The sequence below is a fragment of the Etheostoma cragini genome, chromosome 2, assembly GCF_013103735.1.
Source record: "Etheostoma cragini isolate CJK2018 chromosome 2, CSU_Ecrag_1.0, whole genome shotgun sequence".
Taxonomy (NCBI): Eukaryota; Metazoa; Chordata; class Actinopteri; order Perciformes; family Percidae; genus Etheostoma; species Etheostoma cragini.
The window spans coordinates 11,951,778-11,969,835 of record NC_048408.1 but is presented as its reverse complement, the minus strand read 5'-3'; the positions used below and the strand labels follow the sequence as shown (position 1 = coordinate 11,969,835).

The following is an 18,058-nucleotide window of genomic DNA, read 5'->3' as shown; positions in this document are numbered from 1 at the left end:
AATAAGAGAAAAAAAAACATGGACACTCATATCAGAAAAAAGTGACACTAAGCAAAGGTCAAGAAAACAATGACACCAAAGACATTTCTTGGAAATAATTCATTACTAAGTGTGTTTGTACGATTTTGAGTAAAACCCTGTGTGTGCAAGAATGCATGTGTGGACACAGGTATGTATGCAAAATTTAGCAGCAGGTGCAGTCATACCAGTAATTTTGTCCAGTTCAGCCAAAGTATCTTGGTATGAGCTGATGATTCCTCCATATCGTGTCATCACCTCTTTTCTTAAGTTGTCCCAGTGAGGAGAAAGCTCCCCCAGCTCCTTCAGGTCCTGCACCCTAGAGAAAAACACAGATCTATAAGGACCTGTTATCAATATTAAACATTTCATCATGGCTTGCTTGCTTGCTTTTACGGCTTAGCTTCTTTGTCTTTTAAACAAAGACATTAGACATGAAACATGATCCTGTAATTTAAGGGAGAACATGTTTTTTAGTTTAGGTAAAAAAACAACAACACATTAACAATCCTGGCAAAACACAGACACACCCTTACACATACTGGCGCAGACACACATGCACACAGTAACGTTGCAAATCCCTCTGTGCTGAGCCAGATAAACACATTGTTGAACCTCAGGCTAGTAGCTGGTGCCCACTTATCCACTCTGCCCTATCAAATTCCTCCCCTGCTCCTGCCATTCTTTTACCATTACGTATAAAATAAAGCCAGACAGTCTCTACTGGTGTCACTGGAGTGATCCGTCGCCTGTCTTTTATCTAGTGGTGCCTGCAGCCTAACGGCAAAATCATCTGTGCCCCTTCTTTACAAAATAACAGCGGCTCTGTGTGTCTGTGTTTTTGTGTGTGGGGCTTATTCCACACTACGAAGTACAGTCTCTTTCAGTTGTTTACTAATTGCATCTAAAAGGTGACATCAGATGGACAGATATTCAGAAACCAGCCCTCCTGCATCCACTGAAAAGTAAATTGCAGTGATATTATAGAAATTAAAGGTTGAAAGAAGTTCAACATGGTATTCAGGATAACAAATACACGGTTGTATGCATTGCTTTCATGATAACGAGCCCAATTGTAGGTGATTATACCTCATACATTTTGCATATTGTAGGTCTTAAAATTAAAGGCTGCTTGCTCGTTGGTTTGACTTATTGTTCAGACCAGGCATAATTGTTTGAATGCATAATGTAGTAGTTATTTCTTTGTTGTAGTTCAACTACTACAACAAAGCGTTAGGTGCCGATAGCCTCTCCAGACTACTTCCTTGTCTCCTTCAGGTAAGGAAGTTATTTTTAGATTACTTTGAAGTACTTCAAAACACAGCAGAGTGCGGTAGAAAAAGTTCCAGTGAGAGACACAGAGTCAAGGTCATATTTATTATCAAACCCACTATGTTATAAAGGGGTGGGTTTAAGCTAAATAAAAAATAAAAAATACATTATCTCATATTTCTCTGGTGGTTTTTAGTTGTCAAGAGTTTACTATATTTCTTTGTTAGAATGTAGTTTCACTAAAACCTGTTTACAGCCAGGCCTGTGAATTATCCAAACACCCCGTTTGTTTTAGAAGGACATGGTTGAATTTTTTTAATTCTTAAATCTTTTTTTTTAAAGTAAGTAATACGAAATTGCACCGCAGAATGTAACTCTGGAACAGTGTCTCCATTATATAGCTGGCAACCAGAGAGCACTGTAAGGTTGTAAAATGTCCTGCGTAGTATGCAGCTTGGTCACAATTAAAGAAAAAAAACAAGAAAAAAAACATTGTTGTTAGATTTTTAACTACTAAATATCGATATCCGTATCTGCCTCAAAAAGTCAGTATTAGCCAGGCTATAGTGAGCTTCACAAAGAAATTTAATTTGCTTCCAATGTATTAGGTGAGAGGAAGTCTATGGCTACGTTTTGGTTTAAAAACAAACACATTTTTCTACACCTCGCATACACATTGCTCTGGCGTTTGAGAGCCCCTAAACTGGAGCAATTTGAAAACACTTCCGACCCCGTTTTGGTTTGAAATCTCCGGTTTGTGTTGCAGTCTCAATGGCCGCAAACAGTGATCTTTGGATACACTAGCAGTGACACAAATGTTTCGCTGCCTGGTTGAGTCTCTGAGACTCAGTTACTAATGTTACCATGGCAACTACCAGCAATGGGCAGAGTATGCATGCAGCCTCCTGTTTAGGCCGGCATGCGCATGCCCAGAATACAAGAATGTTAATGAGATATGCGGTTTGGGCGTGTTGGTTTAAACCAAAAGTTCATCTACTGGAGCTAAAAACACTTGCACTGTGCACAGAGATCGCTTTTGGCCCAAAATGTAGTAATGTAAATTTAACATATGTCGCAGAGGTTTAATTTACGGGATTGTTCTGGTGCCGTTAGTGGTTCTGCCGGATGTCCCTTGTTTTTGGCCAGATGTCCCTCACCTTTCTTTGTGTTAGCATTCTAAACTCCAATCGATTTCTTAGGACTATGGTTAACTGCTCCTCAGATCTCTCCTCAGAGCTAGCTAGACTATCTGTTCAATCTGAGTTTTCAGCTACACAACTAAAACAACTTTTGAACACACACGTTACACCAAAAGAAGTTCCTTGTCGAGGCTATTTTGCAGAGGCGCCATTGCTCCGTCCGGCACTTAGCGCCACACAAGGCGATTGAGATTAGTTTAAAGAAATGCCCAAAAACCAGAGCAAGTTTTTCTCCTATGCAGGAATGTTGTGTGGGCTAGCCAGACCTCCTCCGCAGCACTGTAGAGGAAGGTCTGGCAATGCGAGACTAAGGGAGAGGCAGAAATCTCAGGAAGGAATATATCAAAACATACAAAACCCAGCACATGCAATTGCCTAACTTCAGACACATACAGCAAAAACTTGCAAATTACATTCTAGCCCGTCTTAATTAAAAACTGAAGCAGCTGTAAAATAAATGGTTAATCACATACAGTTTGAGACATTTTCCTCATCCCTCGCCTCTGTCTAGTTCTAAACAAACATGCAGCTGGAAACAACCTCAAGGCAGCGAGGTGCCACATGCTGGGCAACTCTGCCAACACGATCTGCAGGTGGTTGTAAGTAAGTTATGCTTATGGCATAGAAAGATAGACGGGAGGCTTCCTCACAAAAGAAGTACATTTCAGATTACCAGGAGCAAATAAAGCTTATAGTACCACGGGCAGCAGCCCAGGGAGCCGTACAGGCAGCGGCCTGGCAGCGGCACAGGCATGCGGCACAGGCATGCATTTGAATTGAGGTTATTCAAAGGAAGCATCATTTTCCCGAGTTATAAATAGTGCTTGAAACCATTTTTAATAATAAAAGGATTTAAACAGAGATCAATGATAAATATACATGTGTATTCAAAAATAGTTTTGTGCAATAGTCACAGAAATTAGATTTGCATCTCTGTAAATGTGGCTTAAAAACTCCACAAAAACAAAATTGAACATTTGTCTGGTTTATATAGCAAATGTTACATGGTACTGACTTGTAACAATCATCTCTAAGAGATTGAAACCATTCACAATGATCTTAACCTCTAACTTTACCTCTCAGCCACTGCTTTTTGTGCATCACAGTGTCAAAGTGGACAATTGTCTCCAGAGAGATCTGTTATTTTGTGTTGGGTGTGAAGATCAGATCAGGGTTGATGATCCTGGTCTAAATTATAGATAATGGGTAAAATAATAGAGAAACATATCTGCTTGCTAAATGAGGGTTATTAGGCTGTGGGGTGCTGGGTAGAGGGATACGGCATCACCGCTTTATCAGAGGGCTATTGTCTGGAAAGAGCAAAGGTGGGATTGGGGAAGGGCACGATAAGAAGAAGTGTAGGCTGATTAATGTCCACGTTAAAAAAAAGTCACAATGTCTCTCAGGTCCTTTGGTGTTGCTTTTTACAGTAGACCGTTTAAAAGAAACGTGCTGCAATATACACGCACGCACGCACGCACGCCCACGCACGCACCCCCGCCCACACACACACGCCCACACACACACACACACACAAGATTATCACTGAGTGGGGAAGCAAACTAAGCCACCTACCATCCACTGCTGCACTCACAACTTTGCATCACAAACTGAATCATTAAAAACGATGAGCTACAGTAGCACCAGTGTAAGGATGGCTGACAGAACCGGTGTTCTGTACCAGAACCTGCTGTGTGCTTATAAGCTGTTTTATACAGATAAGACATTAAATAATTATTCTGTAAGTGTCTTCTAAATTTAGTTGTGATTTAAATGATCCGTTTGCAGAGGACACCATTTTCTATTCAAACAGAAAGAAGGGTTAGAGAAACAAAGAGGGCATGAGGGAACCATGGTCTGGGAATGTGAGCGGACTGATACCAAAGCTTGTCTTGTCAATCGGTCAATTATAGTTGTGCGAGTGTTTCTACGTGTGTGGTGGAGGGTATGATGACATTTCTCTGTTTATTTTTGCATGTAAATGTGTCCTTGAACTCTTTGTGATTCTTTAGGTGCACACGATGATTACAAATCAAACTCTCCTCCCACAACCAAGTACATAAAAACCTTGGATTTCTTTTGTGTACATAAAAATCTGGGATTTTTTTATGGCTATTCTTTGTATTAATGGGAGTATAAGAAAATCATCTGAATCTGTGTTTATGTTTGCATGCCTATATGTGTTATGTAGGAGAAGGGGTTGCAAGGGACAACAGGCCAGTTGAGGAATGACTTGCCTTGACACTGTTAAATTCTAATGGGGTTTACGGATGCAAACACAGAGACAGTAGACGCTAGCATGTAGTTACCAAACAAGTCACGGACAGAAACAGGCATTCTGTCTAAGCGTAATATCTAAGTCAGCAGCTAGTTAACTATGAAGGTTGGAGGATTGGCTTAGGGTTACATACCGTTGCGTATGAGGAGAGTTACGTTATCATGTGAATTAAATATATCATTGCTGCGTATTCACTTTGCCAATTTGTAGCAGGGTTCAAATAACGGTCTGCGTGTTGCTGAGCAGTATGCCCGTGTTGTCGTTCAATAACTACATTCTGGCATCTACTGTTCAAGGTTTTACTGCAGTCAATCTGCTCTGCGCTATAAATACTGGAGGGAGTAATAGAACAAGAAAGAAAACGCCACAGTGAGCTGTTCAATAACGAGTTGTAGGCTTCTTAGCAAGGTAAACAACTTTACTGTGTCCTGCCATTGTGCGGAAAACTACTTGCACTGTGCACAGCATGATGTCAGACCGTGATCGCCCATGGCATGATGGAAGAAAAGGCCAATTACTAACTTGACTCCATGAGTTTGTTTGGCTGAGCTGTTGGCAAACACACCAGCTGCTCCTCTGTTGTATTTCTGACAAAATTGCTGCTCAGAGAATGTTTTAGGGAGCTAAAGTATTAATCCACACCCATGTCACCAAATGAACCAGGCCTGAAATCTGAAGGTGTGACTTCAATTTTCGGTCTAATTCCGAACCAGTGGCAAGATGTTCCAGGAGCTTGCTTACAAAGCTGCATGAGGACAGGGATCAGGTGTGCATGAGTGTGTTTGAAAGTGACAATGCTTGTCGTTTATTGGATACATGGGCAGGGGAGCCTCTTTTGAAGTGTTAAGCAGATTTGAATAATTCACCCCTCACCAAATATAGGCGGATCTTTAAACAATCATTTACATCCGTGAACTGGGTTGGGAACGACGGTCTAGAAACTACACTTACTTACTCTACACATAATGAGGTAACACCTGGTTGGAGTTTTACTTTTAACTTTTAAATGTTCATTGTTCATTCTTCTTCATTGGCTGGTTAGTTGAAGCCTGCACAAACTGAACTGGAAACGAGCTAACTGATGCAATGAGAAAGCTGGCAGTGACATCCACATGATCGACAGTATGATTTCAAAGTGACTTACCTGCTTATGTCCTCCTGAATATACAGTGAGAGCAGCTGTTTGGGGATACTAAAGGACAACGTGCACTCCTCCATTTGCTCCCGCACAAGCATCCACTTGCTGTCCACTGTTTGAAATCTGTACACCTTGCATATTGGGTTCTTGAACACTGATAGAGTGAGACAAAGTAAGAAGGAAGAAAGATATATTGAACCATCTGACACAGCAGAAAATACACCATGTTGTCATCAAAGATAATTCTAGCCTTCTTAATTTTACAAAGAAAAAATAGAAGATCTAAAACAACTATGGCAGCTGGCACTGTCAAGCACACTACAGACAGAAAATCTTCAAAAGTCACCAGGTATGAAGGACAAATTAAATGCTATAATCAATAAATGTGTCTGCCATTGATAAGATGATTCATCTTCCAAGGCTTTTCTCTTTCTAGTCTGCTGTGCTGCCACAGCAGACTAGAATACTGACTGAAATACTAACACTTTTTCTTGTTAATTTTTTCCCCCTCTATTTCCATTTTAATTGCTTGTTTTTTAAAACAGTAGGTAAGACTTAGTTTAATTATTCTGAAACTTTGCTTGCTAACCCTACAACCTAGCCCCCCAATAAAACCTATTCAGATTCAACCCCATCTTCTTCATTTTTGTAGAGTGTGGCTAATAGCAGCAATTGGGCTGAAAACGAAAAACAGCTCTAATGCTCTTATCTGTATCCTGGCAGTAGAGGGCAAGAAAGCTGTGTGCCTTGAACAGTGTTTACCAGTCCTTTTCCTTTCCAGAGCTGCAGTCATAAAGGAAGTCGCTCAATAAGTCAGAGCTGAAGCACCAGGGGTGAAACGTTGACAATCTCACTCTAGGCAGTCCAACATGCATGGCACCAGTAAAATGTTATCGCTTGAATTCAAAAGTGGGAGACACACTTCTGCTCCTGCTGACGGCACAGAAAACGCTCCCCCTACCAAACCCGTCAAAGTGCACTGTACCCTCATCTGGCCCCAGATTGTCCTTTTTTCAAAGTCATGTCTATGTCCAAGTGCCCAAGACATTAATTTCTGGTGGTGCTACGTCATTTGTCTTCAAGTGTTCAGTGATGCCTTTCAATGCAGATGGCTCCAAGAAGGCATCATCATTAATTATGTTGGCTGGTTGGTTTCAACAATTGTTAACAAAAATGCTGACCAATCATTTGAAATTCAAATAAAAAATGTGCTTGTGTAAAGTAAAACCTTGCTCCTAGCCTTTCTTTTTAAGGATAAAACTTGGGGCCAGAGATGGGGTAAAGAAATCGGAAAGCATTGAAAGACAAACTAAAGAGTGTTTACTTTGGTCATTTTGTGGGAAAAAAAATAAAATAATGCCAGCTTTTCCTTTTAAATGTGAACACTATGCACTTGGTTCAATTGGACTAACTAAGGGCTACACTAACCATGATGAGCACCGAAATGAAGCACCATGTGATATTTCTCAGGGGGAGTGTGGCAAAATTCTTGAACATGGAAACCTCTGATCCAACAGAGTTTCTATCACTGTTTGAAACATATCTTTATTTACTAACTAACTACATTTTCATAATCAAAACAGATTATAATTTTTCTATGCTGCTGAAGTTGATTTTTATATTAATGATGATTAAGGTTAAGCCTGGCCATGGAATCACTGCAAAAATGAATCATAATTGCAACTAAAGGAAATGGGATATTTAGAAATTGTTGGCATGGGGATTAGAGAAAGTGAAATGGATGATACAAATAAAAAAAGGGACACATGGAGAGAAGGAGGCAAAGGCACAACCTCAATCAGAAGAGCGAAAGTTGCGGACTTCCTCCTCTGTTAGAGAAGCAGATGAACCCCTGAACTCCCCCCTGCCACCACACTAATCCGACCACCAATCAGACGCCTCCGTTTCCATCCCCGACACCGCTTAAAAAAATGACTTCCCGAGACGTGGTGTGCTGGGGCTTCCCTCTCTCCCTGCTCTCTGCATGCTCATTGTGAAAGGTAATACAAGTGGAAGACTAAATTGCATTACTCAATCTGGCGGGGTCTGCAGGGAGGATATTGTTTTGACAGGCTGCAGATGTACACCTGCACACATGGCTGCAGTTCACTAGGTAATTACAGCAGAAACAGTAAGCGACAATGACACCATGACAACAGGTGTGGGGTTGCTGGGAAATCTGGGTGGGAAATCTGGATAAAAGAGAAAATTGATGTGTGGAACAAATTAATGCATGGAATGAAAAAAGGAAAATAGTTCTCAAACACAGAAGGATTTGTGACTTTTTTAAGCCTACCCCTTTTTGTCCATGTCTTTAATTTTCTCTCTACATTTCTATTTTTTTCCCTACCAGTGAGGGGACTACTTTTCTGTGTTGCCACTAAATTAATTGCATGCTGCTAGCATAGTGTATTTTGCTTATCTTCAGTTCATCCACAACCAACCGAGAAGGTTTACTTTATAGTCAGATACCTCCCACTATTCTTTCTTGCCACCTAAAAACACCAAGACTCATATTTAATAAAAGCAGGAAAAATATAAATTCTTCAATCAAAAAGGAAGACTAGATCTTGTAAATTGAAAAGGTTAGTTTAAGTCAATTTGAAGTTAAGGACCTCCAGAAAAAGGAGTATGCCAACTACAAGCTGCATTGCAATAATTTTTTAAGCCTTCCTATAAAACCATGACAGGGTGTTTTTTTGTGCAATTTTTCTCCTGTAAAATAAATTTTTATTTCATGTGGACAAAGAATCAAAATGTAAAGGATACAGATCCTTTATTCTCAAAGGAAAATTTGAGAACAAATGTTCTTTTTTTATTGCCATCATTTCAGCAATGAATAGTGAAATTACAGGTGTTCAGGGCATGAATCATACCTGGCCCTGTCAGTGGGTTATTTTCTCTGTCGATGCAGGCATGGGATGCGGACTCACAAACCAAGGGACACTGGAAAGAAAAAGAACAGGAGAAAGGAAAAGAGATTATTATAATAATAGGATTTTCCTGAAAAGGAGGGCATTGATCATGAATATTAAACCCAAAATGGAATCTGCAGATTGTGTTACAGTTTTCAGCGGTAATTCACAATAAAAATGTGCATAATTTAGGTGACGGATATCTTTGGCTGCAGATTTAAGTGAGGCTGCTTTTGCAGGTATACCTATGACCAATAATTCCTCTTACAACTCAGTGGCAGTTTAGGTTTAAAAAGCCCATGTTAGCTTTTTCAGTCAGAATATATAGCAATATAGCATTTGTGTAAAGTATTGTGGTGAATTCAGCCAGTTGGATCCAAACTGGCTGGACAATAACATTCATTAGTTGACAGATGTTGAACCATTTCGTTTTTTTAAACTGAAATTGAACATGTAACTCTAAACATGCAAACACAAGTATTATTAACAGAATTCTGAAAATAAGTACAGATACAGATATGTTTTTTGCATTACTACATTAATGCCATTTGATTTCAATGAATGAATACACTTAAAGACTAGACCCATATGCAACCACATAAAGCTGCTGTTGCACTGTTCTCTTTTTAGTTCAAATTTTAAGCATGTTGCACTTCTGCTATCAGTGATGTCAGAGCAGGTGACAGCTGGGAAGAAACACACTTCTGTGACTTTGTTGACTGGGTTGCAGGTTGGGAATTCATTACCTCCACTGCCATTTCAGCCTTTACGTTTCGATATTTTGGGTTACGCTCTTTGAGTTTAAACTTCTCCAAATACAAAAAGAGATAGAACTGCTAGTTCTATTTCATCCATGCTGACCAACAGAGGCAGTGCTTGACCTTGAATATATTCCATGTTGCGCTTGCACAGGATGAGTATTTATGTCAACAAAGTCACCTGTGACCTCGGGGTGACCCAAGTTATTAAGTTCCGGTGTCTTACCCAAGCTCATTCCTACAGAATCTTCTTGCGAGTTCACAAGATTCCGAGTGACAAGGATCTCTGGCGGTCATCCAGGATTCACAGAACTGTAGTTACATTGGTAACTTTCGCTTTACCCTAAACTCTGACAGCATCAATAGCTTCCATACACTGGAGAAAAACTACACGGTAGATATGTAAGTTCTTCATTTTACTTGACCTGTAACCGCCCTAATAAATTTAGTTGGTAAACGATGTATTCCTTGGCTGTGGAAGTGACGCTTGTTACAAGTTAGAGCAGTTAAACACAGTGTTCAATACATTATTTATAAAAATTCTCCTGGCTTTTACTACATTATTGTGATGTTTGTTTTTAGCGTAGCATATTGTTGGTGCTATCAAATATAAAACCGTCAAGTTAATTCAGGGTTACCAATCTTTCAATTTATTTTGGAGAGAATAATTAACATTACACAAGATTTTACACTGTCTCAGGGACATCCTGAATAGGATAACATTGAAGATTTTTGACAGTTCAAATATTAGGGAATTATGAATGTTATATTTTAATTTGAGCTAATTGAGCTGTCAGTGTACTGTAAGTGTCTTCTTTTCACACTGCAGCGCTATCAGTTAAACATTTGTTTTTTATTGCATGAGAAAATGGATGTGCCGGTGAGAGTGTGAAAAGTGTCAACTGGGTGAGACACAGTTTATGCGTGAGAGTTGTCGGCCTGTTAATTTCATAAATAGTGTAAAACTGTATACCCTTGTATCTGTACACTTTGCTACATATAAAACTCAAATATGTCTGTGTCAAAACTGCTAGGCCTTTGATACTGAAAACCTTCAATGCTTGTTGATGCATTAAGTCTGGGACTCCTCATCAAACAAATACTGACAACTAACAACTTTTTTTGCTTGCTGTCTGTCAGCTCTGCCCTGTCTGATGAATCATTTAACACAGCTAGACAGCCAAACCTGTCCCCAGAACAGGACTTTAATGGCTGCTAGAAACAATCCATCACCTCTCCTAGTTAGAAACTGATCTTGAATAAAATAGACACCCAACACAATACGCATGCTCACATACACAAACTCTAAAATAAAATGTGTCTGTTGAACAAAACAGACAGAAACAATCAGGAAATTTCAGTAAGCAGGAAGCAAGCAAGATCTCATATAATGAAAAGTATTAACAATGAGCCAAGGGCCACAGCTGTGAAAGGAGTCCCATTGTAATTGTAGGCAGCGGACAGAATGTGTTTGATGGCTCTTTGATGACCAAAATATGTAAAGAAATCAGATCAAAGGTGACTGGAGTCTCTTTCTTGTTGTGGCTGACTGTTTTTGAGAGGCCCGTGGGATATTCATGAGTAGCAGCAACTCAAACAATGACAGGGAATGATCAAACAAGTGGCTCCAATCGCAGCATGCGCACACACACACACACACACACACACACACACACACACACACACACACACACACACACACGGCTAAGGTAAATTGAACAAGAACTTCGCCACAAGTGAGTTTTGAGTCTCAAGTGAGCCCTCCCTAATGTTTGTCACATTCCTTCCCTCTTTCCTCCCATCATCTTCTGCAACAGAAACACACAAGGGGAAATGTGCTGTGACAACACCCACAAACACCCACCGACAGGCACCCCCCCCCCCCCCCCTCCCAAACCCCCCCTCCGACAACACACACGGCTACACATTCATCAAGTCAACATGGCCAGATTGTCAGTGACACTCTGGAGCCTAGCAGGGAACCTCCCTGCACCAGCAAAAAGGGTGGGTAGAACTGAAAGCCAGTCAGCCATGTAGAAGCCCTTGGTCAATTATATAAGACAGTGATTCACACAAACACACAAAAACACATACACACATTACAACACCAAATCAAAAGCAAGGACTACAAGTCTCTGTGCTGCATAGCATAGCTGTAGTGAGAGACATTCTGAATGTTCCCCTTTACAGATCAGAAACATCATTAGAGCTCCTTCTTTTCTTTTTAATAGCCAACTCTGGCTCTACAGCACAAACTCACTTGACAAACGTTCAACAAATCTGGCTCCATTAGGAATGTTCAGAAAATTAAGTGAAATCAGAGTACATACAACTTCATTTCTGGTATGGTGGCAGCCCATTTGGATGACACAATCTTCGATTTACTGTCAAACTCTGAAGGAGAATACTCTCTTTCTCTCCCCTGATTATGTTAAGTCACTTCAGAGCCGAGTTAAGCAGTATGTATTCTATGAGATTAGAGTGGAGACGAGGGTGGTGGCGGCAGGAAAGCTGCATTCAAGAAGCATCTGCCACCTGGTCAGGTGAAGAAAGAATGCCGGACTGGCTACACAATCCCACGCAAACAGGGTCAAATGTATAACTGTCGAGATGCTAATTTGGCCGGTCATTCTTTAATCTTTGGCAGAGAGACAGCACAACAGTACGCACAGACACAGACATTACACATACACGTCCTCTAAATCCCCATTAGGGTTTAGCGAAGTTTCTTTAATCTCATTTGAGGACTTGAGCAGTGCCAGTCTAATCCTAGCATTAGCGCTAGGCATCTGGAGCATGGGGACTCTTGCTTTGTGTCTTCACCCTGCTATTTTACCTTGTGTGATGGTATGTCAGTGGTGATGTGGTCTACGTCAACCTCCTCCATCTCCCCCATCTTCAGACGACTTACCACCACCGTTCCCGCTGCGCACACACCATCAGACGACCTAGAGGGAGACAGGAGGAGAGTTAGTGTGTCATTTAATCTGTTGAATATAAAGTCTGTTCTGTAAAAGCATATTTTCCTCCAGCTACTACCTCTCCATGGCCCTGAAAAAGATTCAGCTCCATGTTGGGCCCCCAAACCCTCCAAACCTAATGAGCTTATTTCTAGCCTCGAACAGGTTGTAAAGTTATAAAGCTGGAATCAGGACATTGATGCTTGAACTGCGGCACTTTCTTTTTCTGACAGATTCGGCATAAGAGTGTACAAGTAGAATAAAGCTGAGCCTGCTCCAGCAGCAAGATGACGGGGTTGAAGGAAGGAACATTTTGTATAACTGTTCAAATGGCAGTCTAATAACCCGGGCTATGTGCCCTGACAGACACAAAATTGATACTAGAGTTTTCATATGAGGGAGCCCGACCATCACGTTACCAATCATAGAGCCATGATTAAGGAGCTAATAGAAAATCTATTGTATTGGCAGTAAGACAGATGCTTTCAAATGAAGAAAAATGGTCTCTGTGCATCGCACGAGCAAGTCTGATCACCTTAGCAGACCCATCCCTAATGTGCTCAGTTCCACTCTAGCTGGAGAAAATATTGGATGTTGTATGCCAGCCGGGGCTCTGGGGAGACACGAGGTGGAAGGATGACACACCCCTGACTGAGAAGGAGAAAACATAAGAAGGGTGATGGAAGCAGAAAGGATGCTTTCAAGCCCTATCCATCTTGGTTGGACACAAGGGAAAAAATCTAATCACACCCAAGGGAAAAGAGGAAAGGGAAAAAGAAATTCTTTGGAAAGGTAGGGACTGATGTAAGGGAATACAGTAGAGGAGGATTGGGATTCCAAGGAGGGAGAGGGAAGGAACATGTATCTGCAGTGGGACACTGGGAGCTTCAGTTAGTGCTTACTGTCTGACAGGAGTCCCTGAACAGAAAAAATAACATTGCTTGGATTATAAATCTAATCATTGTCCCTTGCCAGACACCTGTCTCAGTGTTTACACCTCTGCTCATCTTTCTGTTTTCCCCATTCCTTATCACCTCTCTCTCCCTCTGTTTCTCCATGCAACACAGGACTGAAGCACAGTAAAACAAAGTCACCCTGACTTTGAACAAACAGTGTGTACCGACAGTGGCCCACACATAATCGAGGAAATGGAGATTAACATGCTTCACATTCAGTGATAGTCGTCCCTATCCAAACCTTGAGGGTTACATTGGCCCTCTAGTCTTTAGATTGCGCTGCCTCAATCCACTAATGAAATTCTCCATTTAAACAGACGGGAGAGATTTCTTAGAATTGCTTTAAGATAATTAATGTAGGCCTTTGAGAGATACATTATGTGATTTTCTTGATTTGCGGCCAAACGTAAACTCAGCAACTGTTCAAATACTATCTTTATACATAAATGTCTGAACTATTCAGCAGCTCATTCTACTCATTTAAGTTAGCTCTATCACGGTACTGCTGGTTTATTGTACAAAGTCTGCTAAAATCAAGCAAAGAAAAGGGCAGAGAAGTTAACAGAATGTCTGGTCTGCAGCGACACAAACTTTTACCTTGCACACTAACTGACCCCAAATTAACTTTAAAGATTCTCTGGAGAGCTGTGGATGAGAAAGGAGCCCGTCTTCTCCTCCTTCCACCAGCTACTCCACCCATCTCTTTCAGTCAGTTTCAGCCCATCTTTAAAAAAGAAAATCTAATTGCACCAGGATCTCTTTTATGACAACACTTAATCAGACGGCTTTGTTAAAGTGACAAAAATAATGCACCTAAAATGGCTGCTAAGAATTTGGCACAATTCAAAAAAGAATTAGTTATCAGGGAAGTGCCTTATATTTAAGAGTTATTTTCTTTTAAAAGCCTCTCTTGCAATTCACAAAGACATGTCCAATGTAGAAACATGCAGTGTAAATTGTTTTAAATACCTGATCTGTACCCTGCCGGTCTTAGAGGCCGCTGATGTATGTCATACGCGTTAAGTGCATATACACTGTGCTAAACAGAAACCGCTCAAACGAGAGACACTAAATCATTTGTATAAAATAAAAGTCTACTAACGAGTGTCAAATCTTACAATTACTTTTACTCAGGAATAAAAACATTCTCTTTACAGACAAATTCATAGAACATTGACAGTATTATCCACTAAGGATCCCCAAAATAAAATATGGTTCAGTCAGAACATTTCCTCTTTCCTGCAAAGGTTCAATGAGTTGTAAACCTACGTCTACCCAATTTTATCCTTGTGATGAAAATACACAAACTAGGAAACTTAATTTACCAAACAAACATTGACTACTGGAACAACTATTGAAAACATGACAACATACACATTAGGGGGCGGCAGTAGTTCAGTCCAATAGCGCCTTGGCTTAGGGAACCAGAGTGCGGCTGGCTCAAGACCTGCACTTTTCGCCACAGCTGGCAGCTTCTCTCCCAGGCAATGACAAGTTGACCTTGAGCAAGACACCAAACCCCCTACAGCTGGGAGAGCTGACTATGTGACAGCTGCGACTTTGCTCTAACATCTCTCTGTTGATATATGTGGTCCTGTGTGTGCATGTGCAAGTATTTTGGGTGTGTGAGGTCAGTTAAGGTTCTCTGTAATCCATGTCATAGCTATCCCACAACGATGTGTGTGTAATGTACAACAGAGTGTGATAATGTAATAATACATTGCTTCTTCTTCTAAAGTGACACTCAGCACGTGTCTTTAAATGTGTCTGTAACACTGCAGTTTGTGGTCCAAAGAAATCTGAAAACTCTTCCAATGGCAATGAGTTTATTCAATTAAATGGACCCTTAAGGGAAATGTCTGCAAAATTTCACTATATAAAACCAACACACTGAAACACCAAGACAGAACATTTTCCTAGTTTGAGTAAACATATGCAGCCTAGGGGTTGGGCTGGATGTATGTGTGTGTTGCTATGTAGCAGAAACCTGAGTAACACTGTACAGTATATTTGTAGTTTCTCAGTGTATCACAATAATCAATTTTTAGCATTCCCCCTGCTACTGTAAATACTAATATTACTACTGTTTTGTGGTTAGAAGGCAGATACAGATGGTGAAGGTTATTATTTGTGAACCTAAAGAAGTAAAGACTCACATAGTGATGGCAAGGGAAGGGCAATTGTTCAAAGGTCTGAATATAACAGTGCATGGGTGGGTAAAGTTCATCAAAAGACTTAAAAGCAGCAATAGTTCGATGGCGGTCAAGGGCTTTTCTCTATGGGTAGCCTCACAGGAGAAAACACCTGACACACACACAAATAAACCAAAACACCATTTGCGTTTGCCCCTCACAAGGGCCTTTGCTTCAACTGTAGAACAATAATAAATAAAAGATAAAAAAACAGCGGCACCTGGAAAAACTATTTTGAATTTTCTCTGGATTATGCCCATAGAGGAATTAGTCAAGGAGACCTTTAGGACACCTTGTAACTGTATGTTGCCTGTTAAATGGGAGTGGCAGAAAAAACTAATTCCCAGGCACAAAGAATGCTTAAAGTGCTCTTATTATGATTTTTTCCTTTCCAATATTGTGTTATACATCTTTTTTGTGCATGTTATAGGTTTACAAAAGTGAAAAAGCCCAAAGTCCACCCCAAAGGGACCTACAATCTCCAACAGAAAACACTGTTCACCAACTCCTCCAAACTGCTCTATTGTAGTCCAGCCTTTACTTCCATGACGAACGTGTGTCACTTTATAACACACGTTATTATGCTTGCCTTGCTGTTAGCGTTGCATGTCCTCATAACCTGCTTCTGACTGGCTGGTAGTCCTTAATTAGGCACTGCGCCTGTGCAACTCCCAGCAAAGATGTAACCGGTTCTGAGATGCCTCACTTTGTAGCTAAAACAGACACACAGGGGGAAAAGGGGTGCTGCATCAATGTGCAGGACAACAAAAATATACATAGCGCTTTTTGAAAATGAAACAATGTAAATCTTTTCTGATATAACCTCTAAATACAAATATGAACCTTGAAAATTAGCATGATATGATCACTTTAAGTCCTGAAGTGTAGCAGTGGAAGTGTAGATGGGATTCTTGACCTATATAAAGCTGGACTGGTGGGCTAAATATAGAGCTGGGTAGTTTTCACTGAGGACAGAGGACTGTAATAATGGGGAATGCCAGCTTTAGACGTGATACTGACTCTCCTGATTTTTATTGGGGATGATTGACATTATCATGTGATTCAGCAGTTCTTGCACATTTCGCAACTTAAGGACTGATTCAATCAATAAGACTACACTGGAGGCATTGTTCATAGAGCTGGCCAGAATCACCAGGGGACCCTATACTGAGCACAGATGCTCTGGCTTGTCTGGACTACTTGAAGTATATTCCCAAAGAAAAGACTGCTCTGGTTTCTTCTTGATGAAAGAGACTTCCACCAAAAATATATATTCAGTCTGAATCTAAAATGAATGCAAAACAAGCAGTGTATCTTGTATTAAAGTTTCGTAAAAATCTGTTCTCAATGCAAATTTATGCAATGTAAAAAATCAGTTTGTCTGCTGCAATACTTCTGTAATACGCAGAATGGGAGCTGTGTCAGGGAAAGATGCATACTTGCACAAGATTTGTGAGTTTTAATGCATCCTATGTGTTCCAGTCACATCACACACACTTTTACTATTCTTGCATGACGAGAAGTGTCTTCACACTACATTTACTTTTATGTTAGTGCTTAACCAGTGTCAGAAACCGTCTTGGTTAAGCTGTTTTCACAGAAGAAGCAATGTGGAAAAAACTATCCAGAAAGGATGTTATTTCTTTAACCAACCTTGTAAATTTAGGCTGGGGCTCAGACGGGGGAGATGAAGAGAAAGCCGTTGATGTAGGAAATAACACAGAAAACTCAATGAGAAAATGCCTTGTGTTGCATTAATACCCAGGCTACTATGGCAGAGATATTCACAAATATATTTCATTTAAATGAATATTGTACTGTACACATGAAGAAACGTTACATGTGAGGGAAGCTACGGCTTGTCAAATCTTAAACTATCTTTAGTCTAGCCCATTATTGCTAGCGGCCAGGAAAAAAAAAAAAATCTAAAAAAAGACTGAATTCAACAAAGCAGAGTAGGGATGTGGTTAAGGTAAGAATGGGTCAAGAAATTGTTCTCATCTCCACCAGCCTGCTGTGTTTAGTACAGGCCTATAGAAAGAATTCATGCTGAGGAGCACGTTACTACTGATCACACCAATGTGAGCTAGCTGAAACACTAGTGGCCGTGTGAGCTAAGCTATGGCAACGCTAATGAGACTGCAAAGGTGGGGCTCATTCTAAATATTGTCCAATATATGACTTAGCAGCCATATTAGCAACTGATATCAGAAATCTCATTTGAGTTTAACAAAACTTTATCCATAACATTAAATGTTCACTACTGAAATCCATATTCCAGTACTTTGCAGAGATACACAAATTTCTGACTTTACAGTAATGTCTTAAATATTACTTAGATTGTGATTTTATCCAAATTTATCTTAGTTTTA

The 18,058-nt window shown here is 40.3% G+C and overlaps 1 protein-coding gene across 7 annotated transcripts in view; it reads right to left on the bottom strand.

The window, feature by feature from the left end:
• The window catches only part of inpp4b (inositol polyphosphate-4-phosphatase type II B), a 224,257-nt gene that overhangs the window by 47,224 nt on the left and 158,975 nt on the right, over nucleotides 1-18,058 (bottom strand). For 6 of the 7 annotated variants that reach the window (XM_034891446.1, XM_034891449.1, XM_034891445.1 and 3 more), the window contains 4 exons: nucleotides 12,415-12,526; nucleotides 8,782-8,851; nucleotides 5,912-6,059; nucleotides 207-337 (listed from right to left, as the gene is read on the bottom strand). In XM_034891446.1, the coding sequence (XP_034747337.1) occupies nucleotides 207-337; nucleotides 5,912-6,059; nucleotides 8,782-8,851; nucleotides 12,415-12,526 (461 nt within the window). Of the gene's footprint in view, nucleotides 1-206; nucleotides 338-5,911; nucleotides 6,060-8,781; nucleotides 8,852-12,414; nucleotides 12,527-16,162; nucleotides 16,432-18,058 lie in introns of those variants that run through there. The other variant, XM_034891486.1, reaches the window with a different exon arrangement.